The following is a 24,392-nucleotide window of genomic DNA, read 5'->3' as shown; positions in this document are numbered from 1 at the left end:
GCATACGCAGGGCCTGAGGGCGCAGAGCTGAGTCGGGCGCCGCGGCGCTGGGGGGTGGGCGGGGCCTCGGCTCCCGGACTTGAGGGGAGATCCGCGGTGAGTTGGGTCCGGCGAGCGGAGGGGCGGGGCGCGGCGGCGGCGCTGTCACTTCAGCACCAGGAAGTAGGTGGTCCAGCCGGCCAGCAGCAGCGCCCCGATGAGCACCGTGTAGCTGAGGAGCACGAAGGCGAGCAGCTCCCGCAGCAGCTGCAGCACGTGGACGGTGGACGAGGCCGGCATCGCGCTGCGCAGGAGCCCCGGGACGGTCGGCAGCTTTGAGGCTGGCGCCGTCCAGAGGGGCGGACGGGAACACACGAGGTCCTGGCCCTCGAAACAGCAAACGAAGGCTAGGGAAGCCCACAGTACCAGCCTCCCCAGCAGCCTCCTGGACGCTCGCTTCTTGGTTACACTGGAGACTCCTTCTCAACCCAGACTGCCCTCGTTCTTCGGCTCTGATCTAGGCTGAGGAGGCAGAACCCGGCTCTTCCCCGCGCCTCGCTGCTGCACGAGTCTTCCTCCCGGCCCTCTCTTCCCGCCACCTCCTGCATTTTTAATGCTGTTTGTGCCGCTAATGGGCTGGTAAAGTAAAGCTTTCTTTTCCCGTCACTCAAGCTGCAGCCCCAGCTGCGGCCCTGGCTGGAAGGGGAAGGGGAGAGAGACCCATCTGGGCAGGAGGAAGGCACGGGCCCAAACCTGCCCTTCTGTGAGTTCCCTGGCCCCAAGGCTTGCCAGCAGCAGAGTCGGAGGATCTTTGCTTTGTGGTCCAGCATGCTTGTCTCCTGGCCAGCCAGGACTGCAGGGTGCCAGGTGGTGGGTGGGCATCAATCCGATCCTGGGCTCGCCTCCCCTACCGTGCTCTATGCATCTGCCCCCTCGCTGCTAACTTCCACCAGAGACGGCATCAGACAGTAAGAACCCCACACCAGCTCATCAGACAGTAGGAACCCTACCGCACCGCCACTGCTGCCCTGCCCAGCTACTCCCCGCAGTGCCAGGCACTGGCTTCCCTCTCTCCCATCTCACTTACTTGGCAAAGTTTCCAGACTCTTCCACCCAGAAGCTCCGCTGTTCCCTTTCTGCCCTGGTGCCCAAAGGTAGCTTGTGTGTACTCCGCGATCTCGGCAGAACTGAGATTTTCAAGCAGCGGCACTCAACAACTAGGTGTGGTCTAGAGACCAATTACAACCTCCGCGTGGTCCCTGAGCTCTCAGGGAGCTGCGCACAGGCGTTCCCAGCCCAGGCGGGGCGCTGGCAACCCTGCCCGCCCTCCGCCCTCCGCCCTCGCCACCACAGCCCACACGGCTCAGCTGTGGTTTCACAGACCTAGATGGGCTGAGCAGGTGGTACACTAGGGGGTATTTCAAGCCTCTTCTTGTCTTGTGTTTTTCTCAATACTGTAAGGGGTTAGAGTGACAGTAGTTTCGTTTCTGACACATGGAGGGCAGTCCCATCTCCTCCGAGTCTGGGCACCAGAAGAACCACTGCACCAGTGGTCACTTAGGACCACCCAAATAAAACAAAAACTGTTGTCTTAAAAAAAAAAACATGCAAATGCAAGCATGCACGTGTGTGAGAACCAAGCTTAGGTGACCGAAATCTCCCAAGTGCTTGATTCCAATTTACAAAGAGTTTCACAGCTTACAGACTCATTATACAGGCAGGCACCTTTCCAATGTGACACTTCCAATTTCACCTCCTCCAAATGTGAGGCAAAAGGAGCCAGTGACGATTTCTGCAATGAACACTTTCCCAGATGCAACAACAAAGGAAACGAAAACACAAACTAAGCTACTTCCCATTATTTTGCTTGTTGCAGTTTTTACCTCAAGACTTGTTTTTTTGACCTTAGAACGAGCAGGCAGTGTGGACATCAACCCTTTTATCAACATCATCATCCAGAAGCAAATGGCTCCTTAATTTAATCAGGATCTCTTATTATCAAATTATAGCTTTGGCCACAGTGAGGCTGAAAACAGGAGCAGAACATTATCAAGCTGCTCAGGAAGCCACTGAGTAGTAATTACTACCCCAGAGAACTGGTCATCTTCCGTGTCCTACCTACTGGAAACGGAGTACAGCTGAGATTTATACCATCCCCATCAAAATAATGGATGAACCAGACAGGCTATTAAAAATAGGCCTGATTCTGTTCCCTTTTAACTCTCACATCCTCCAAATGATGTCTCCAGGCAGTTACACGTTCTAGCCTTTGTAGCCTCTTGTTACCACCTGATTTTGGGTGTTTCACAGCAACAGGGTAACTGAAGCTAAGAAACACTATGTGGCTGGAAATTCACACTAATCCATTTAGAAATAAAATGAATCTGAGAAATTTTAAATAACTGCCTTTTGCTTCTGTTGTCTGACCAAAAAAAGTATCCTCTATTTTCTATGGGATGTCATATTAAAGCATATGATTGAATATGTCAGACTTTACAGTAAATTCACAGTCCAAAGAAGATGGTCTACATGATGCCTGCATTTCTCACGATCTTTATCATAGTCCCTCTTTATCAGAGTCCTTCTTACTGTCTGCTTTAGACATCCAGTTCATTTTGATATTGTAAAAAGAGTCTTTCAGCTGGTGTGGTGGCTCACACCTGTAATCCCAACACTTTGCGGGGGCTGAGGCAGGAGGACTGCTTGAAGCTAGGAGTTTGAGACCACCCTGGCCAACATAGTGAGACTGTCTCTATAGAAAATTAAAAAGATAATACATTTAATAAAAAGGAAAAAAAAAAAAGACTTCTCTTGAGGCCAGGAATTTGAGCAACATAGACCCTGTCACAGGAGGAAAAAAAAAAAAAAAAATAGCTGGGTGCATTCCTATAGTCCCAGCTGCTCATGAGACTGAGCCAGGAGGACTGCTTGAGCCCAGGAGTTCGAGGCTGAGGTGAGCTATGATTGTGCCACTGCACTGCAGCCTGGCCAACAGAGTAAGACCTCGTCTCAAAAAAAATTTCTTCTTGAATTAAACTCTGCTCAATACAAACACTTCCTCCTGGTGACAGGCTGGTCTTTACCGAACAACTGAGAACAAGACAGACCAGCATGTCATGCTTAATCATAATCCATTTCCAGTGAGGAAAGATCTGAATGGAATAGAACTCACAATGAGACTGTCCCAGCTTTCTCTGAGAATTACATGTGCTGTTTTAAATCATTCCTCTTTCACCATTAATCTTTTGCTCCACAATTAACAAATACTTAATTCTCTGTTGGCCACAATTCAACAGTGTGTAGCAAGACACAAAACAGTGTCTATGTAGACTTCTTTAGTTAGGGGGCTGCGGGTGTGGAACTGTCTACCCAACTAGACAAAAGTGCAGACACGATGTAAACGATCCACTCTCTCCGACAATAAATGTACCGTTCACATACCCTTTCTCGGTAAGGGCACACTCTTTTGCGACAAAGACTGCTTCAAGTATTAAATGAACTTACACAAAGGCATACAATATATAATTCTCTGCCACTTTCTATTTGGATACAAATGAAGCAACTGATATTTTAAAGTCTTCTGCTGAATGCATTTTTAAGAGCTGACCTAGCTATGTTCTGAGCAAGCAAGCATATGAGTGAATGCAGACACATGACACTACAACTGAGTATCTGTTCACAGGACAGAATCCCCAGCCAGGGAGACTTGAACAGACTTGAATTGAGCCCCAGGAGGCAAAACATAGAGAGGCAGGGTAGATTTCATTCTCTAAAGCAGCAGATGACTGCCTGAGGCGGAAGGTATAAACTAATCTCCCTGGGATAACAAGCATTTGAAAAAGGATTTTCTACAACGAGAATGGTTTTCTTAAAGACATTTCCCAAATACTGAATGTCAAGGCCAAATTAATTCCATGAGAAACAAATCTTTCAAATATTATCTCTGCCACCCTTCATTCTTTTACTAAAGAGATTTTTTAAAGTATACAGAATTTCTCTTTCATTAATAACATTTACCGTGCCCATCAGAACTCCACTAAAGGTCCGGGTACCGTGGCTCATGCCTGTACTCCCAGCACTTTGGGAACTGAGGTGGGTGGATCACTTGAGGTCAGGAGTTTGAGACCAGCCTGGCCAACATGGTGAAAACCCATCTCTACTAAAAGTACAAAAAATTAGCTGGGTGTGGTGGCGCATGTCTGTAATCCAAGCTACGTGGGAGGCTGAGGCACAAGAATTGTCTGAACCTGGAAGGTTGTAGTGAGCCAAGATCGCACCACTGCACTCTAGCCTGGGCAAGGGCGTGACTCTGTCTCAAAAAAACAAACAAACAAACAAACAAACACTCCGCTAATGAAAAAGGTGGGGAAAAACAATGTGTGGTTAAGTAACAACCAAAACCACAGCTGGCTGGGATCCAGCAGAGCAGGGGACCAGTTAATTTTGCTGGAGGCTTGGGCAAGGGCAGCGAAGTCACCAACCTTAGTGCCCTTCTTGGTGCCTCAACTCCTCCAGAAGCTGAGATGGAGCAGCTTAGAGGCAGGGAACACACAGATTTCTAACTTCTCCTCCAGCACCCCTGCTCTCCACCACAGCCTGACAGTCTCCTGCATGAGTAGCAGCAGCTTGACTGCTGGTCTCCAAGATCATCAAGAGGTACAACTGGAGAAGGCTGAGTTCACCGGAGAGGGGCCTGAAACAGAGTGTTTTCTAGAAAAGTACATGTGGCAGTTACCATGGAGATGAAGTGGCCAGAGGCTGAAGAGGCAAGAGCTGCCCCTGCTCACTGTGGGATCAGCTGGATGGTGGGCCCATGATGGACATAAGAGAAAATGAAAACCACAATGGAGGTATCCACCACTGCTGTGTCTGGAGTTAATAATGTGTGGGCTAAGAAAGCGTCTTTGAAGCTGGGCACAGAGGCTTCTGCCTGTAGTCTGAGCACTTTGGGAGGCTGAGGTGTGTGGATCACTTGAGGTCAGGAGTTCAAGATCAGCCTGACCAACATGGTGAAACCCCATCTCTACTAAAAATACAAAAATTAGCCAGGCATGGTGGTGTACACCTGTAATCCCAGCTACTCGGGAGGCTGAGGCAGGAGAATCGCTTGAACCTGGGAGGTGGAGGTTGCAGTGAGCCGAGATCACGCCGCTGCACTCCAGCCTGGGTGACAGAGCGAGACTCTGTCTCAAGACAAAAAACAAAACACCAGGAAGTGTCTCTGAATTCTTTCAAAGCTGAATTCTCAGAAGGCTGCTCCCCAGTTACCACATTCTTTCATGTCAAAAGCCGCTGATAGGTATGGAACCTACAGAGATGCAGCTGATCCCATAGAGCATAAACTTTGTTGCTGGCCAAGAAGCTCCCCCAAACCTCTTGCTTTGTAAGAAGCAAGCAAAGCTGCCTTAGTGATCAGTTAAGACAGCGACTGGTGACCCTAAATATAATCTCCCATACTCGCAGGAAAAATAAATCTCAATTCAGTGGTAAAATGATCTCCAGCTCCTAACACTTAACCACTGTCCTAGGCCTGATGCACCTTGAAGAAGTACAGCACTGGAGATCAGGGGATGGACTTCCTCTTTTTATTTTCAGTTTTACCTCCTCAGTCTCAGCTTTAAGAGCTGGCCCCGTTTGTGTGGCTGAATGGATTATCTACCCCCACCATCCTTAATGTATTTCCAGAGGTCTCTAATGAAGACCCTAAGCTTAGAAACCTCAAAACCAGTGCTTCTTTCACTCAGGCTGATTCTCTTCTATTCTTCTTTCTTCAGAAGATTGGAGGCCAGGGATGGTGGCTCATGCCTGTAATCCCAGTACTGTGGGAGGCTGAGGCAGGTGGATCACCTGAGGTCAGGAGTTCGAGACCAGCCTAGCCAACGTGGTGAAACACCATCTCTACTAAAAATACAAAAATTAGTCAGGCGTGGTGTCGCATGCCTGTAGTACCACCTACTCAAGAGGCTGACGCAGGAGAATCACTTGAACCCAGGAGGTGGAGGTTGCAGTGAGGTGAGATCATGCCACTGCGCTCCAGCCTGGGTGACAGAGCAAAACTCCATCCCCTCACCACAAAAAAAAGGAATACAAAAGAGAAGGAGAAAGGAGTAAACAGTAGTATAATTTAAGAAGCTGACCCCAGGTTATATTCTGTAATCCCATGTTTCTTCCATGGGGTTTTAATTCCTTTCAGCAACTTCTTCAATGAGGCAGTTTACTCTGCAGTACACTTGTTAGGTCTCTTCTGAACACCCTAGAAAGGTTTTTCCATCAGAGCCTCTATCCAACTGGTTCCATTCATTAGTTTAGTGGTGGCAATGACATATTCTGTACCTCCGTCTTCCAACTGGGATAGAAATCGCAGGGCAGCAATTTCAGCAAAGGTTACGCCTCCGAGGAAAAACACCAGAGTGACTCGGTTTTCTCCTGGTTGACCTAAAATGTAAACATTTCAGAATTAAAAACTATTTATTAGTGGTGCTTCTCTTCCCACCCCTTCAAACATTTTATCATTCATCATAAATGAGAGTCTTCATCCAGACAGTTCATCTGAAACCCAGGAACACTGATTTTAATCTCAATGTTTTTTCTAACTCCTTAGAGTCTCAACACAGAGGTTGAAAGCTGTTACCCCTCGGAATAATCTGATTCTCGTGCCTACTATATACAATAGCAACGAACAAAAGAGGTATATTTAATTGACTCCTCTGTGCTTTCCCAAGTATTTTACAAAGCCAACTGTCCGATACCTGAAAACCACACTGACAGTACCTAATTATCTGTAGATGCTGGACTGGGACTTACGTTTCTTCTGCAGTCCTGTGGGCAGTGGCTGCCTCTCCTCAAAGTGGGGCCCTGGGAGGATGCGGAGGACCTCCTCGATGCTCCGCCAGCCAGGCCGGGAAAGCAGCTGAGCCAGCCGCACGCTGAGCGGGGCATAGCCGCTGTACACATAGGATATGTCCGTGGGGTTCTGTGAGATTTAAAGAACAAAAGCCTGTCGATACAGAGTCTTAGAGCTACCTGACTGTGGCCTTTTGGGTAATCCGAAATTATTTGATTTGGACTTAAAGACAGATATACAACTGCCACCCCTGTTCTCATCCACCCCAGCGGGGCTCAATTTTAGCAGCCAGAGCTTCACTTTTGACTCAAATCTTGAAAAGCTACTCAAAGCAGCTCTAGGTACAGATGAAAAACTGTTACTTGGTCTGACATGAAACTTCTTTTTTTTTTTTTTTTTTGAGACAGAATCTTGCTCTGTCACCCAGGCTGGAGTGCAGTGGTGCAATCTAAGCTCACTGCAACGTTGGCCTCCCAAGTTTAAGCAATTCTCCTGCCTCAGCCTTCCAAGTAGCTGGGATCACAGATGTGCACCACCACTACTGGCTAATTTTTTGTATTTTTGGTAGAGATGGGGTTTCACCATGTTGGCCAGGCTGGTCTTGATGACCTCAGGTGATCCACCCGCCTTGGCCTCCCAATGTGTTGGGATTACAGGTGTGATCCACTGCGTCCAGCCAGCAGGAGACTTCTTGTGTGGGTGGAACTTGGCACTCCCTAGCTGAGCAACGATGTACGATTACCTTTGAACTTAGCAATTCTACTTTTAGGCATTAATACTACAGAGTTGCTTGCAGAACAAAAGATAATAGACCAAAGTATAAACATATTTACTGCAACACTGCATGTAATAGCAAAGACTGGAAACAATCAGAATTTCTATCAACTGGAATCTGTTAAATCATTAAATAAGGTATAGCCTCAAGACCACTATGTAGCAATTTAGAAAAATTAAAAAGAAGGGGAAGACCACAGAAGACTCTTCAAGATCCTTTTGTTAAGTGGTGGGTGAGTCCAAAGACAGAAAGGTCAGAACAGTGAAGACAGCTGAACTAATATGTACATGATATACATAATACACATTAGAGATCTCTATTTTTCCAATGGGAAAACAAATCATCCAATTTTGCTCCTGACAGAGGAGACTGTCTAGTTATCAGCTTTTGTTGCAAGAGGCAGCCTAATAAATTCCCTTATGAAAAACCAAAAGAGACTGAAATTTAGAAACATAAGAAAAAATAATAAATATAAAGCAAAGTGCACCCCGCTCTGGAGACCAACAGTAGAGAATATGCACTTTGTGTAAAAATATTTGTATATGCATAGAATCTTTCTGGAAGGATAGATAAAAAACTGGCCACAGTGGCTGCCTTTGAGGGGAAACTGTGGAAGGATACTCACTTGACCCTGACGGCCCTGCTTTTGCATAGCTTTTTTAAAATTTGAGACAGGGTCTCATTCTGTTGCCCATGCTGGAGTGCAGTGGTGCCGTCTCAGCTCACTGCAGCATCTACCTCCCAGGCTCAAGTGACCCTCCCACTGTAACCTCCTGAGTACAGTAGCTGGGACTATAGGTACATGCTTCACCATCTGTATTTTTTTGCATTTTTTGGAGGATCACTTTTGTATTTTTTGGTAGAGACAGGGTTTCACCATGTTGGCCAGGCTGGTCTCAAACTCTTGACTTCAAGTGATCCTCCTACCTTGGCCTCCCAAAGTGCTGGGATTACAGGCATGAGCCACCGTGCCCGGCCATGGCTGGTTTGTTTACGAGTGCTGGACATCTCCTGACTCCTTTCCACCCTGTCCGCAATGCTCTATGCCCAGAGATGGGCCTGTAGGTCTCACACCAACACTCTCCAATGCCTTCTCTTTGGGTCTGACCAATGCAAAGCCTCAGAGTGGACTGGAGAGTGGGCGGCAATGTGAGGACAAGGTTGTCACTGGCCGGCTCTGTCTGCTGGAGATCGACCATACCTTCAGCCAGGGGCCCCCTCACCCCTTACCTCATCAAATGGCCCCACCACAGCTCTTCGCTCCAGGTTCCAAGATGAGTTTCTAGAATAGCCCCTCTCCTTGCCCTTCAGGCCTTGGCTGGCAATGACTCCCTCCTGCACTGCCTCTTACTGGTGTCACTCTTGCCACACCTTTATTTGAGACAGGGTTTCGCTCTGTCGCCCAGGCTGGAGTGCAGTGGTGCAAACATGATTCACTTCAGCTGCCTCCCAGGCTCAGTGGTCCTCTAACCACAAGCTCCCGGTCTAAAGAGTCATGCCACCATTGGCGTTTTTTTTTTTTTTTTTTTTTTTTGTAGAGCCAGGGTTTTGCCATGTTGCCCAGGCTGGTCTCAAACTACTGGACTCAAACAATCTGAATGCTTCAGCCTCCCAATATATTGGGGTTACTGGCATGAGCCACTGCACCTGACCCCATACCTTTTTTTTTTTTTTGAGAGAGACAGAGAGTCTCACTCTGCTGCCCAAGCTGGATTGCAGTAGAGCAATCTGAGCTCACTGCAGCCTCCACCTCCTGGGTTCAAGCGATTCTCCTGCCTCACCCCCTCAAGTAGCTGGGGTTACAGGTATGCACCACGACGCCCGGCTAATTTTTGTATGTATAGTAGAGATGGCGTTTCACCACGTTGGCCAGGCTGGTCTCGAACTCCTCAGCTCAAGTGGTCCGCCCACCTTGGCCTCCCAAAGTGCTGGGATTATAGGCGTGAGCCACTATGCCCAGCCCACATCTTTATTAAACTCTCTAGAAACTCCCCAGTTTAAATGTATTCTCTGTTTCCTACTGGGATTCTGATAGATACCGTACATGAATACATTACTTTTTCAAAAACATTAGAAAACTGCTTTCAGAAAGCAAGGCAGACGTGCAGGTTCAGAAGCATATGTTGTCATGTGGATGATCTAACCAGTCACTAGGCTGAGGTAAGTGTGGCATACCTGCTCATTGACATCATCCATCCAGAGGCGTAATGTTTTCCGAATAGTCGGGTAATTGTTTCTGCCCCCCGTCTGTGGTTTCAGCAGGCCAGCCTTCTCCAGGTTATGTAAGGTCAATATGTGCTCATAGCCGTACGTCTGCAAGGGAAGTCATTTGGCCTTGATGTCGGATCAGGAAAAGGATTTCTGCAATTTTCAAAGAAGGGCACTTCCAACAAATCAATTTGGTTTGTACTGCAGGACATGCTACCGAAGTCCAGCAATGCCAGTGGACGGGCACAGAGGACAGGGTGGAGGGATGAAACCTGCCCTAAAACTCCTTCACCTGCTACTGTTAATTAGCAGTTCCAAAAAGAAATTTAAAATTTTTACTTTAAAGTCAGAATTTATGGACTCAACGTAAGTGAGCATCAAATAAATGACAGTATATTTATATACTGAATATAATTAGCTCTAAAAAAGAATAAGGCATATCTATACATCCTAATAAGAAAGCTCTCAAGAATATATTAAAAACAATAAAAAACATTGTGTAGATTAGGATATTATTTCTATTTTTTAAAAGTAGCCAAGGGCCGAGCATGGTGGCTCACACCTGTAATCCAAGCACTTTGGGAGGCCGAGGCGGGTGGATCATGAGGTCAGAAGTTCAAGACCAGCCTGACTAATATGGTGAAACTGTATCTCTACTGAAAATACAAAAATAAGTCAGGCATGGTGGCGTGTGCCTATAGTCCTAGCCACTCAGAAGGCTGAGGCAGAAGAAAAGCTTGAACCCTGGAAGTAGAAGTTGCAATGAGAAAAGATTATGCCACTGCACTCCAGCCTGGGCAACAGAGTGAGTCTCCAACTCAAAAAAAAAAAAAAGTTGCTAAGGTCTGGACGTAGTAGCTCACGCCTATAATCCCAGCACTGAGGTGGGCAGATCACTTGGGGTCAGGAGTTTGAGACCAGCCTGGCCAACATGGTGAAACCCTATCTCTCCTAAAGATACAAAAATTAGCTGGGCCTGGTGGCAGGTACCTGTAATGCCAGCTACTCGGGAGACTGAGGCAGGAGAAGGGCTTGAACCCAAGAGGCAGAGATTACAGTGAGCCAAGATTGTGTCACTGCACTCCAGCTTGGGCAACAGGGTAAAGACACTGTCTCAAAAAATAAATAAATTTTAAAAAGTAGCCAACATTTATGTAATACTTTCGACGAGCTGGGCCCCGTTCTGGTCTAAGCACTTTTATACATTAACTCAGTCATCCTGGCTCTAAACCCATGATATAGGTATCATTATTATCTTCATTTTACAGAGATGTTTCAATAACCTGCCTAAAGTCACACAGTTAGTGAAGAGCAGAGCTGAAGGATCCAGCCAATCTCGCTGTGAAGTCTGTGTATGGAAAGATTCTCTGTCTATAAATGCAAAGAATGGAGTTTGGAAGGAAGCAAACCAGACTGCTGACACTAGTCACCTCTGGGGAGGGAAATGGGGGTGTGAGCAGGGTATAGGGGACGTTCACATTTTGTTCCGTGTACTTCTGCATTATTTGACTCTTATACAAGAATGTATAACTTAAAAAAAAGACAAAAACAAAAAATTAATGAGCTCTTGATTTTAATAAAAATGTACTTAACTGTGCCTGGTAATAGCAAAGAAATACTACCTGAGTCATCTTCAAACGAAGGGGAGAATTTTTTAAAATAAGAGTGGGCTCTTCCTTATTACAAAGTAACATAGGCTTACTTTAAGTAAATCTGCTAAGCAACTGTTATCAGAAACTGGCAGAAAGTTCTTTTCCTCCATTGTATAATTGCCAAGTTAAGAACATGGGCACTACACCCAAATTGCCTGGGTTTTACCACTGGCTGTACCACTTACCAGCCAGGTAACCTTGGGTGAGTTACCTAAACTAGTCTGTGCCTCAGTTTTTCATCCATAAATCTGGGATGATAACAGTGTCTAACTCACAGGGTGGTTGTGAAGATTTGTTGTTGCTATTGTTGTTAACTACAGTTAACAAGGTACAGTGTTGTGAAGATTAAACGAATGCACATAAAACTTTTCCAATAGACCCTAGCATAGACTAGATGCTCAATAAATGTTATCTATCATTATTTTTTACTTTCTGTAAAAAAAAGCTATGTTGCCCAGGCTGGTCTTGGTCTTCAGGATCTTCCTGCCTCAGTCCCACAAAATAGTGGGATTACAGGGGTGAGCCACTGTGCCTAGCCTGTTAGCTGTTATCACACAAATGCAATAAGCAATGATGGCTTCCAAGACCAATTCCTCTAGGTGTTAAAAAATTTAAAAAACAGTGGTAACAATACACCAAAATGGCAGCTTTGAATTTTTTATTTTATTTTTTTAATTTTTATTTATTTATTTATTTTTTTTTTGAGACGGAGTTTCGCTCTTGTTACCCAGGCTGGAGTGCAATGGCGCCATCTCGGCTCACCGCAACCTCCGCCTCCTGGGTTCAGGCGATTCTCCTGCCTCAGCCTCCGGAGTAGCTGGGATTACAGGCACGCGCCACCATGCCCAGCTAATTTTTTGCACCTTTAGTAGAGACGGGGTTTCACCATGTTGACCAGGATGGTCTCGATCTCTTGACCTCGTGATCCACCCGCCTCGGCCTCCCAAAGTGCTGGGATTACAGGCTTGGGCCACCGCGCCCAGCCTTGAATTTTTTATTTTTAAAAAAAATTTTATTTTATTTTTTATTATTTTTTGAGACAAAGTCTCACTGTGTCACCCAGCCTGGAGTGCAGTGGTGTGATCTTGGCACACTGTAACCTCCGCCTCCCGAGTTCAAGTGATTCTTTTGGCTCAGAAGAATTCTCCCAAATAGCTGGGACTACAGGTGCACGCCATCACGTCTAGCTAATTTTTTCTATTTTTACTAGAGACAGGGTTTCACCATGTTGGCCAGGCTGGTCTCGAACCTGTGACCTCAAGTGATCTACCTGCTTCACCTTCCAAAAGTGCTGGGATTACAAATGTAAGCCACTGTGCCTGGCCCATGATGTATTTTTTAAAAAGATGCTGTCCCCCTTGGCAAATTAATAATTTAAAAATATACTTACCTGGAGAATCTCTCTTTTGTAATAATCCAAAACTTTTTGTTTGAGCCCACTATTACACACGGATTGGAGGCAAACTAGTCTTAACACCTTGATCAATGAGTGCTTTTGGGCAATACAATCCTCAATGTAATTGTTGACCTAGAAATAAAGTAGCATACATATACATATATACATACACACACACACACACACACACACACACACACACACACACACACACACACGAATGTGTACACACACACACACACACAATATCCCGTTTGGGAACTTAAAAGAACTTGATGTTTACTATTATTTTTCAAAGTCCAATAAAGGAGACGTGGGAAAATGAGTTATTTTTTCACAATTCCTAACCCCTCCCTGAAATAGCTCTCCTAGCCCCAGCCACATATACACCTTGGCTAACACACACACACACACACACACCCCCCCCAAGTGATTAGGCCAAGTCACTGGAGCCCAAGGCCACTGAGAATACAATTGGTCACTAGAAATGTCTGTTTGGACCCATCTGTCTCTAAGGACATGCTTCTGAGAGGCTACCAGATGCCTAGTCCATTTCAATAATATCAACAATTTATCTAGCAAAAAGTATCAGTAATTGTTTAATGTTAGGAATTTTCATAAAGTTAATTTAAAATTTGTTAACGGCCAGGCGTGGTGGCTCACGCCTGTAATCCTAGCAGTTTGGGAAGCCGAGATGGGTGGATCACCTGAGGTCAGGAGTTCAAGACCAGCCTGGTCATCATGGTGAAACTCCATCTTAAAAAAAAAAAAAACTGTTAACAGAGCTAGATATTTAAAGGAATTATATAAGAAACTCTCTCAAAAGAACAAATACCTTAATTTAAAAATATTTGATTTCAGGGGTTAGGTCTCATCTTGCCATGTATGGCAGAAAGAATCTTGCACAGAATAACGGTAAATATCTGTTACATGATAAAATCCACACTTGCACATTTATTTGTTTTAAAAAATATTTAGGCGGCTGGGCGCAGAGGTTCACGCCTGTATTCCCAGCACTTTGGGAGGCCAAGACGGGCAGATCACCTGAAGTCAGGAGTTTGAGACCAGCCTGGCCAAAATGGTAAAACCCTGTCTCTACTAAAAACACAAAAATTTGCTTACACCATTACTGGAGACAGTAAAACAAACAAACAAAAAAACAAAAACAAAAACAAAACAAAAAAATTAGCCAGGCTTGGTGGTACATGCCTGTAATCCCAGCTACTCAGTAGGCTGAGGCAAGAGAATCACTTGAACCCGGGAGGTGGAGGTTGCAGTGAGCCAAGATCGTGCCACTGCATTCCAGCCTGGGCAACAGAGTGAGACTCTGTCTCAAAAAAAAAAAAAAAAAATTTAGGCAAGGCATGGGAATCAAAGCAGTTGCTTTTCTGGCTATAATCTGATGTTTAATAAGCTTTTAATTACTTGTTAAAGAGGTTTTTTTCGTCCACATACCTTATCGGTGTCTATTCCAGACATAAACTCCTGTTCCACGGTTAATTTATCAAAGAAGTCTTCAGAAGCTAAAATGAATTAATTAGCAAATTTGCAACTTAGAAATTAAATGTTAATTTACTAGAGTGGCATGCTTTTATACACAGAGCATGGTTCAGAAACTAGACAGGAGGCTGGGCATGGTAGCTCAAACCTGTAATCTCACAACTTTGGGAGGCTGAGGTGGGTGGATCACTTCAGGCCAGAAGTTCAAGACCAGTCTGATCAACATGGCCAAACCCCATCTCTCTTTTTTTTTTTTTTTTAATAGAGGTGGGGTGTCACCATGTTGGCCAGGCTGGTCTCGAACTCCTGACCTCAGGTGATCCACCCATCTCGGCCTCCCAAAGTGCTGGGATTACAGGCATGAGCCACTGTGCCCGGCCAGCCAAACCCCATCTCTACCAAAAATATAAAAATTAGCCAGCTGTGGTGGTGCACACCTGTAGTTCCAGCTACTCAGGAGGCTGAGGCGAGAATCACTTGAACCTGGGAGGCAGAGGTTACAGTGAGCTAAGATCATGCCGCTGCATTCTAGCCTGGGCAACAGAGCAAGACACTGTCTCAAAAAAAAAAAAAAAAAAAAGAAAGAAAGAAAGAAACAAACCAGACATCATGTAAAAAAAGCAAGCAAGCAATAAGCAATAAGTTCAAGTCATCATCTCAAGAAAATCTTCTAGGAAACATGAAAAACCCTAGGCCACTGTACTCCTAAGTTACACTGAGATAGAGTTGACAACGGCCCTCCTTTGTATCCTTAGGATTTCAGTACAGACCCCAGAATGAGCATCAGTATCAATAAAGGCTAATTCCTCAAGAGCATTTCATTTTCATCATTAGGTTCAACCCAATTTCAACTGGTTTCCACTTCTACTAACAGGAAAACAAAGGACTGATTTTCCAACACCATGCTCTAGTTAAGATTCGAAGTATACTTCATGAAACAATCTCCTAGTCAGCTTTTACAGCCCTGTGTTGTAATGAACAAACTCATGTCTGCTTTAATAGACATCTGAGCTCTTTCAAAATACTCAGCATATACTCTCTGTACCAATTCTGCATAGAGTATTCAAGGTAAGAACAACAACAACAACAAAATCACCCTGCGCCAATTAAGTAATCCTTCAAAAAGGAAAAAAGCAGCCAGGCGCAGTGTTTCACGCCTGTAATCACAGCACTTTGGGAGGCTGAGGCAGGCGGATCACCTGAGGTCAGGAATTCAAGACCAACCTGACCAACATGGTGAAACCCCATCTTGACAAAAATACAAAATTAGCTGGGCATGGTGGCACATGCCTGTAATCCCAGCTACTTGGGAGGCTGAGGCAGGAGAATCGCTTGAACCCAGGAGGCGGAGGTTGCGGTGAGCCAAGATAGTACCACTGCACTCCAGCCTGGGCAACAAGAGTGAAACTGTCTCAAAATAAAAAAGGAAAAGGAAAAAAGCTATATTAAAAAAATTAACCAACTCGGCCGGGCGCGGTGGCTCAAGCCTGTAATCCCAGCACTTTGGGAGGTCGAGGCGGGTGGATCACGAGGTCGAGAGATCGAGACCATCCCGGTCAACATGGTGAAACCCCGTCTCTACTAAAAAAAAAGTGCAAAAAATTAGCTGGGCACGGTGGCACGTGCCTGTAATCCCAGCTACTCAGGAGGCTGAGGCAGGAGAATTGCCTGAGCCCAGGAGGTGGAGGTTGCGGTGAGCCGAGATCGCGCCATTGCACTCCAGCCTGGGTAATAAGGGCGAAACTCCGTCTCAAAAAAAAAAAAAAAAAAAAAAAAAAAAAAATTAACCAACTCAAATAATGATGTCAAACTTAAAATTTTTTTCTCTTATCTACATTCCAAATATTTTTCATATAAATGATAATGAAAAAAATTGAGTTAACAAATGGAACATTCTTTTTTTTTTTTTTTTTTTTTTGAAATGGAATCTTGCTCACCCAGGCTGGAGTGCAGTGATGTAATCTCAGCTCACTGCAACCTCCACCTCCAGGGTTCAAGTGATTCTCAAGTCTCACATTCCTGAGTAGCTGAGACTACAGGCATGTGCTACCATGCCCAGCTAATTTTTGTATTTTTGGTAGAGACGCGGTTTCACCATGTTGCCAAGGCTGGTCTTGAAGTCCTGGACTCAAGTGATCTGCCCGCCTTAGCCTTCCAAAATGCTGGGATTACAGGCGTTAGCCTTCATGCCCAGCCAACAAATGGAACATATTTTTGTTGTTGTTGTTGTTTTGAGATGGAGTCTCACTCTGTTGACCAGGCTGGAGTGCAGTGGCATGATCTCGGCTCACTGCAACCTCTGCCTTCAGGGTTCAAGCGATTCTCCTGCCTCAGCCTCCCTGGTAGCTGGGACTATAGACATGCATCACCATGTCTGGCTAATTTTTGTATTTTTAGTAGAGACAGGGTTTCCCCATGTTGGCCAGGCTAGTCTCAAACTCCTGACCTCAGGTGATCTGCCTACCTCAGCATCCCAAAGTGCTGGGATTACAGGTGTAAGCCACCATGCCCAGCCTGGAACATTCTTTTTTTTTTTTTTTTTTTTTTTTTGAGATGGAGTTTCACTCTTGTTACCCAGGCTGGAGTGCAATGGCGCAATCTCGGCTCACCGCAACCTCCGTCTCCTGGGTTCAGGCAATTGTCTTGCCTCAGCCTCCTGAGTAGCTGGGATTACAGGCACGCGCCACGATGCCCAGCTAAGTTTTTTTAGTAGAGACGGGGTTTCACTGTGTTGACCAGGATGGTCTCGATCTCCTGACCTCGTGATCCACCCGCCTCAGCCTCCCAAAGTGCTGGGATTACAGGCTTGAGCCACCGCACCCGGCCACCTTGGAACATTCTTAACTGTTAACATACGTATGCTTAGTTAACACAGGGAATAACACATGGTATTAAGACAGAGCTGACTCTCCCACGGAGGCATCGTGGTGTTGATGACCTACGTGTAAAATGTTGTGTGTGCTAGTGGCCTCAGATGGAAACCACCATTACAAAGGATACTCACTAGTGACATCTTTGATCAATTCTGCAATTGAGGTATGGTTTGCCAGCGAGCCCCTTGCTGCCTGCATGTGTGGCAACTGGGAAACAAACTGCTTGATCTCCCCCACAGTCTTTGCGTTGTGTCTTTCCTGAAAGAAACAAGACAGCAGTGCCTCAGGCAGGGAAGACAGTTTGTTTATGCATTTATTTATTTTATTTATGTTTTTGAGACAGAGTCTTGCTCTGTCACCCAGGCTGGAGTGCAGTGGTGCTATCTTGGCTCACTGGAACCTCTCCCTCCAGGATTCAAGTGATTCTCCTGCCTCAGCCTCCTGAGTAGCTGGGATTACAGGTGCCTGCCACCACGAACAGCTAATTGTTGTACTTTTGGTAGAGATGGGGTTTTACCGTATTGATCAGGGTGGTCTCAAACTCCTGACCTCAAGTGATCCACCCACCTTGGCCTCCCAAAGTGTTAGGATTACAGCTGTGAGCCACCACGCCTGGCTGATATTTTAAGTGCTCTGTTTTTTGTATTGTTCAGAGGAGGTTTCATTTATATTAATATGAAAGGCAGAATGAACAACAAATAAATCGGGCCAAACACAGCTCCAACATTATACAGAAAAACAGACATTATACATGTCACTGAAACGTAGAGCTCATGGTGCCTGTCTCCCAAATTAGCACTTCTTAAGAGAAGCAGATGTCTCAGCATCTCTCTTCCAGTGTACCAGCTCACACACTGTGTCAGTATTTTGTGGGCATCTGGGTATTGGTAAAAGACGGTATTACATAAATCATACAAATTTCTGAGTAAAAAACTAAGACAAAAAATGTTTAGAGGGTACCATAAAGAGGAAAAGTTTCCTATGTAATAGAAAAAAAAAAAACAAACACCGTTTTTTTCTGTTGAACCTTAGTCTTGTCTTTGAGACAGGGTCTCTCTCTGTCGGTGAGGCTGGAGTGCAGTGGCACCATCACAGCTCACTGCAGCCTCTCAGCCTCCCGAGTCACTGGGATTACAGGCACATGCCACGGTGTCCAGCTAGTTAAAAAAAAAAGAAGAAGAAGTTGTTTTGTAGAGATGGTGTCTTGCTGTGTTGCCCAGGCTGGGCGCGAACTTCTGGGCTCAAGCGATCCTCCTGCCTCAGCCTCTGAAAGTGCTGGGATGACAGGCAGGAGCCACCGCACCCGGCCTGAACCTTAGTCTTGAGTATGGTCTATGAACAAAGCAAAGCTAGCTTGGTGATGGTATTTTTTGGCAAAATGTAATAATGTAAACGAAAAGTAACTACAGAAATATGAAAATCAATTAATGAATATAATTCCTAAGAAAGATAAAATCTGGAATTACATGGCCAAGTTCCAAGCCAGCCTGGAAAACACAGGGAGACCCTGTCTCTACAAAAAAAAAAAACCAAAAACCAAAAAACTTAGCCGGGCATGATGGCATGTTCCTATGGTCCCAGTTACTCGGGAGGCTGAGGTGGGAGGACTGCTTGATCCTGGGAGGTAGCAGCTGTAGTAGGCCGTGATTGTACCACTGTCTCCATCCTGGGTGACAGTGAGACCCTGTCTCAAAAAAAATAAATCTGGAACTACATACTCAATGAAAAATCCATCCTCAGAAACTTCCGATTTATGTTTCTAAAGTCTTTTTTTTTTTGAGACTGAGTTTCGCTCTTGTTACCCAGGCTGGAGTGCAATGGCACAATCTCGGCTCACCGCAACCTCCACCTCCTGGGTTCAAGCAATTCTCCTGCCTCAGCCTCCTGAGCAGCTGGGATTATAGGCACGCGCCACCATGCCCAGCTAATTTTTTGTATTTTTAGTAGAGACGGGGTTTCACCATGTTGACCAGGTTGGTCTCGATCTCTCGACCTCGTGATCCACCCGCCTCGGCCTCCCAAAGTGCTGGGATTACAGGCTTGATCCACGGCGCCCGGCCTTCTAAAGTCTTAAGTATTCAGAGTTTACCATCTTGTTGAATCCCCATGTTTCAAAAAGGAGCCTGAGCCAAAATAAGCTAGTGAATGGGCAAGAGGAGGCAGAAAGGTGATAACTAAGCCACTAATTTAAAAGCCCTGGGTTGCTGGGGATTTCAGTCTCATTAACACTCACCAGACGTGCTAGGGTCTCCTGCCACAGTCACACTGGCTAAACTTGAGTTTGCGGCATGAACCACACGTTCCATTAGAGAGGAACTGTTATTTATAGTACAGATGGCTTCCTCTTAAACGAGGTAGGAAATAATTTAAAAGATGATAAAGCAAATGTTTATGATGGAAGTCTGTAAACTGTAAACACTTGTGCCTCCACCTACCCCCCATGCAAAAAGAGCTTTACACCAACCACATGGGTGTGAGAAAGTTTAAAATGAAAGAAAACCTTGGATCCTCCAATACGGAATTTGTAGTTACTGAAGATTCGTCAAGTTGCACCGAAGCCCAGCTTAATGGCTCCATATTTTTGGAGCTTTTATTCACTCCCCTCTGGGATGGGCATCTACCTGAGACCTAGAGTTTCAGAATGACACCCCAAACTTGCCTCACCTCGAATGCTGCAGAGATGATCTTTGCTTTCTTGCTGAGCACAGAGCCCACCGCATTGAAGTTCTTATCTCGGATCTCAGCATAGAGCTCCTCTGCAGAATTCAGCTGCAGCTTCTTTGCTTCTGTGGGGAGGTCCTTACCACCATCGCCCTGTTTCTTAGGTGCAAATTTCTCTGGAGGTAATTTCACATAACCTGAACGGCAGTGGAAGGGAATAAGCACCTGTGTGCAATGACTGGAAGAACCAATCAAGCGCCCAAGCACAAAACGGTTTCCAGCTCAGGAGACAATGTAAGATGGCAAACGACACACAGCTCTGAGCTTTCGATTTTCCATATCAAAGTACAGGAAGTAGTGACTCTAATATTGATACCACAGTTCTAATTATCTTTGGCGCATTTATGTAAACCACATGCAGCAATGTCCACTTCCTGAACTTATTCAGAGAGTAGGTCACTTTTCCACTCAGAAAGCTTACAAGGATCTCCCTAGTGTCTCTGTGTTTTTTCAAACTGTAGATCATGTTCCATTAATGGATCATGAAATCAAGCTGGTGGGGTGCAAGTAGTATCTTAAAAACAAAAAGAAAACAACAGTACCCAAAACAGCACAGAGCAGAAAATACAAAAGCTGATCACATGACATTAGAGAAGCTAGTGGTGGCTTCAGTTTTTTTTTTTAAATAAAACTTTTGTTTCAGTTTCACATGCACATGCATATACATGTATGTATATACTGGGTCATGATGTAAAATATATTACTCACTGATTCTCACTCTATCTCATGACATAAAATACATTTCTCATATATTTCTCCAAAATAGCATGGTATTCACTTCCTCTGCGAAGTAACCTTAATCTCCTTCTCTCCACTCTGCTCCCGCCAAGCCAAGTGAGTCTCTATTTCCCTGGAACACCCCACATGTGCTCATGCACAGCTGATGGCATGGAGCTGGTGTCACTCTGCAGTAAAGCAATTTGGCAACATGTACCAAGTGCCTTTTACCCCAAAATCCTGCATCAGGGAATCCAGGGAAAGAAAATCATCTGATGTATTTAAAAAAGTCTTATGTAGGCTGGGCATGGTGGCTCACGCCTCTAACCCCAGCACTTTGAGAGGCTAAAGTGGGAGGATCTCTTTATATTTTATTTATTTGAGACAGAGTCTTGCGCTGTCACCTTGCCTGGCTAATTTTTATATTTTTAGTAGTGACGGGGTTTCACCATGTTGGCCAGGCTAGTCTTGAACTCCTAACCTCATGTGATCCGCCCACCTCAGGCTACCAAAGTGCTGGGATTACAGGCATGAGCCACCACACCCGGCCACTTTTTTTTTTTTTTTTTTTTTTTAACTGAGACAGAGTCTCGCTCTGTCACCCAGGCCGGAGTACAGCGGCGTGATCTGGGCTCACTGCAACCTTGGCCTCCCAGGTTCAAGCGGTTCTCCTGCCTCGGCCTCCTGAGTAGCTGGGACTGCAGGTGCACACCACCATGTCTGGCTAATTTTTGTATTTTTAGTAGAGACGGGGTTTCGCCATGTTGGCCAGGGTGGTCTCAAACTCCTGACCTCAAGTGATCTATCTGCTTCAGCCTCCCAAAGTGCTGCGATTAGAGGTGTGGGCCATCATACCTGGCCTGGGAGGATCTCTTGAACCTAGTTCAAGACCAGCTGGGGAAACACAGGGAGACCCTGTCTCTATAAAAACTTGAAAAGTTAGCTGGGCCTGGTGGAGCATTCCTCTAGTCCTGGCTGCTTGGGAGGCCGAGGTGGAAGGACCGCTTGAGCCAAAAAGGTCAAGGCAATAGTGGGGTATGATCACGCCACTGTTCGCTAGCCTGGGCGGCAGAGTGAGACCCTGTCTCAAAAACAACAACATTGGCTGGGCACGGTGGCTCACACCTGTAATCCCAGCAATTTGGGAGGCTGAGGAGGGTAAACTGCTTGAGCTCAAGAGTTCAAGACCAGCCTGGGCAACATGGTGAAATCCGTCTCTATTAAAAACAAATAAACAAAAAACAAAAACTCCACTTATGTATATAGATGTTTTTATAATGACACACACAGGAAAAAACCTAAAATGCCCAATATTAAAGGAATGATTCTGTCAACTGGGGTTTAAATGTACTGTGGATTTTTTTTTTTTTTTTGGTGAGACGGAGGAGTTTCACTCTTATTGCCCAGGCTGGAGTGCAATGGCATGATCTCAGGTTACTGCAACCTCTGCCTCCTGGGTTCAGGCAATTCTCCTGCCTCAGCCTCCTGAGTAGCTGAGATTACAGGTACGTACCACCATGCCCAGCTAATGTTTGTTGGTATTTAGTAGAGACAGGGTTTCACCATGGTGGTCAGGCTGGTCTCGAACTCCTGACCTCCAGTGAACTACCTGCCTTGGCCTCCCAAAGTGCTGGGATTACAAGCGTGAGCCATTGTGCCCAATCTATATTGTGGATTTTAATGAATGCATATGCTAGGAAAATGCTCGTTAGCTTACCAAATCAAAACTCAGGTTTGAAACTATTTGTGCAACCTGATTCTATTTTTCATTCATTAAAATAAACTACTCAAGGGGAAAAAAAGACGATAAGGAAATACACCACAAAATTAACAGTGGTTTTCCCAAGGTTTGAGGCCACAGGTCCATAGGGTAGGGTTGGAAGATAATAAGGGATCTATGTTTTCTTCTACTTTTCCAACTTTTTCCCTAATCAATGTTTGACTTATATCACAAAAAAACTTGCTACAAGGAGGCTGGGAATTTAAATATACTGTCTTCTTAGAAAGCTCCCTCCCACCCACCCCTCTCACTTGTCCTGCATAGCTGTCTCCTGGGCCAATTCCCAGCCCCCTTTCCCGTGTGCCACTCCCCATCCTCAACTGCAAAGCACTCCTTTCATGCCTTCCTGGGTGGCACACACTCTGGGACCACCCCATTTCGCTCATTTCCACCCACGACCCAGCAGAGGGCTCTCCTGAAATGAATTCCTCCGTCAATAAATAGAGTTTTACAAAGTAGTAGCCATTTTTTTGACAAATAACAATAAGAAGAAGAAAAAGACTTTTTACAATCTTATAAAAGACCTTAAGGAGGCGTGTGTAGAAACACCTGTTCATGTCTCTCTCTTCATTCCCTCACCCAGGTCATGCATTCATTCATTCTTGCGGTAAATTGCACATCATACAAAAATTACCACTTTGTTTTACGATGAATGATCCAGTAGCATTTAGTACATATACAACGTGGTAGGACCACAGCCAGTCTCTAGTTCCAGCGTTTTTTAACCCAAAGGGAGGCCCCATAGCCAATAAGTAGTCACTCCCCATCTCCTTCCTGCAGTCCTGGCAACCAAGAGTCTGTTTTCCCTCTGAATTTTAGGCCTATCTTTTTAAAAATATTTTTTCAATTTTTCACCTTGTTTTTTTTTTTTTTGAGACAGAGTCTCACTCTGTCGCCCAGGCTGGAGTGTAGTGGCATGATCTTGGCTCACTGCAACTTCCGCCTCTTGAGTTCAAGCGATTCTCATGCTTCACCCTCCTGAGTAGCTGGTACTACAGGTATGTGCCACCAAATCTGGCTACGTGTGTGTGTATGTCTGCCTCAAACTCTTGACCTCAAGTGATCTGCCTGCCTTGGCCTTCCAAAGTGCTAGGGTTACAGGCGTAAGCCACTGTGCCCAGCCCCATCTTCCTTACACATCCCTCCCCTCGGGCCCTTCCTTGGACCCCTGTGACTTCATTCAGGATGGCAATAGAGGCCGGGGACTACGCAGATGAGGGAAGAAGGCAGGCTGAGACAGGCGTTGGGTCTGTGGTGAGGCACGAAGCTCTGGATACTGGGTCTCAGCCACCCAGTGGGAACATGGCCTCTTGCCAGTGCTTCCAGAATTTTTCAAGTTATGGCAAAATTCAGGATTATTACTTAAAATGTATCACATTAAAGCCGACAAAAATATCATGTGGGCCAAGACCAACCAAACCAAAATGCTTGTGACTCTCACCAAATCACCCACCAAGCCCAAGCTCTGGCCAGCCACCCAAGTCTTCCATCAAGTGGCCTCAACCTTCTATACCAGCCGTTTCTCTAAAATATTTCCCCAGTCGTGCGCTCCGCTCAAGCACGCCGCTTGGCTCTCATCATGACTTTTTGTGTGAGGCCGCCTGCCCCTGCCCCAGGACTCCCGTCTAAACTGTGCTTCTTTCCAAACCCAGCACAAACGCCACGGCTCCCACAGCCTTCCTCAACTACTGCTGGCCGCCAGGATGTGCGCAGCCCATACGCCAGTGCCCTCCGTAGGAGCCCCGCTGCCTCGGCTCACAGGGGACAAAGACAGGCCTGGGCACCAAACTGCTGCCAATTCTTGTGTCACCAACAACCGCAGTTTGCTCAGAGGTCACTGAATCCCAGTGTCTGAAAGTCAAAGTCAGTACTTTTATTGTTTCAAGGATTCTCTGATTTATATGTAAAGCAAGCAGCTTTCTGAAAACCGACCCTTTGGAGGCATGA

At 45.6% G+C, this 24,392-nt stretch overlaps 2 protein-coding genes across 2 annotated transcripts in view; both read right to left on the bottom strand.

The window, feature by feature from the left end:
* Nucleotides 1-29: 29 nt before the first annotated feature.
* LOC141585055 (uncharacterized) lies at nucleotides 30-5,444 on the bottom strand. The gene has a single exon (XM_074402132.1). It carries the CDS (start codon nucleotides 277-279, stop codon nucleotides 145-147), a length of 135 nt encoding a protein of 44 aa, XP_074258233.1. The 5' UTR covers nucleotides 280-5,444; the 3' UTR covers nucleotides 30-144.
* A 678-nt stretch (nucleotides 5,445-6,122) lies between these two features.
* Nucleotides 6,123-24,392, bottom strand: part of VPS33A (VPS33A core subunit of CORVET and HOPS complexes) — a 33,018-nt gene continuing 14,748 nt past the window's right edge. Inside the window, exons 7-13 of the mRNA XM_039472375.2 lie at nucleotides 19,892-20,085; nucleotides 17,359-17,485; nucleotides 14,310-14,377; nucleotides 12,849-12,986; nucleotides 9,774-9,911; nucleotides 6,784-6,952; nucleotides 6,123-6,414 (exon numbers count right to left, since the gene is read on the bottom strand). Of these exons, the coding sequence (XP_039328309.1) occupies nucleotides 6,233-6,414; nucleotides 6,784-6,952; nucleotides 9,774-9,911; nucleotides 12,849-12,986; nucleotides 14,310-14,377; nucleotides 17,359-17,485; nucleotides 19,892-20,085 (1,016 nt within the window). The 3' untranslated portion in view covers nucleotides 6,123-6,232. The remainder of the gene's footprint in view (nucleotides 6,415-6,783; nucleotides 6,953-9,773; nucleotides 9,912-12,848; nucleotides 12,987-14,309; nucleotides 14,378-17,358; nucleotides 17,486-19,891; nucleotides 20,086-24,392) is intronic.

Source organism: Saimiri boliviensis, chromosome 7 (genome assembly GCF_048565385.1).
Source record: "Saimiri boliviensis isolate mSaiBol1 chromosome 7, mSaiBol1.pri, whole genome shotgun sequence".
NCBI lineage: Eukaryota > Metazoa > Chordata > Mammalia > Primates > Cebidae > Saimiri > Saimiri boliviensis.
The sequence above is the reverse complement of the archived record's forward strand: the minus strand, read 5'-3'. Positions and strand labels throughout refer to the sequence as shown.

Bases quoted from the DNA above. Each gene is read 5' to 3' on its own strand.
- LOC141585055 (XM_074402132.1), bottom strand. From the start codon at position 279: ATGCCGGCCTCGTCCACCGTCCACGTGCTGCAGCTGCTGCGGGAGCTG.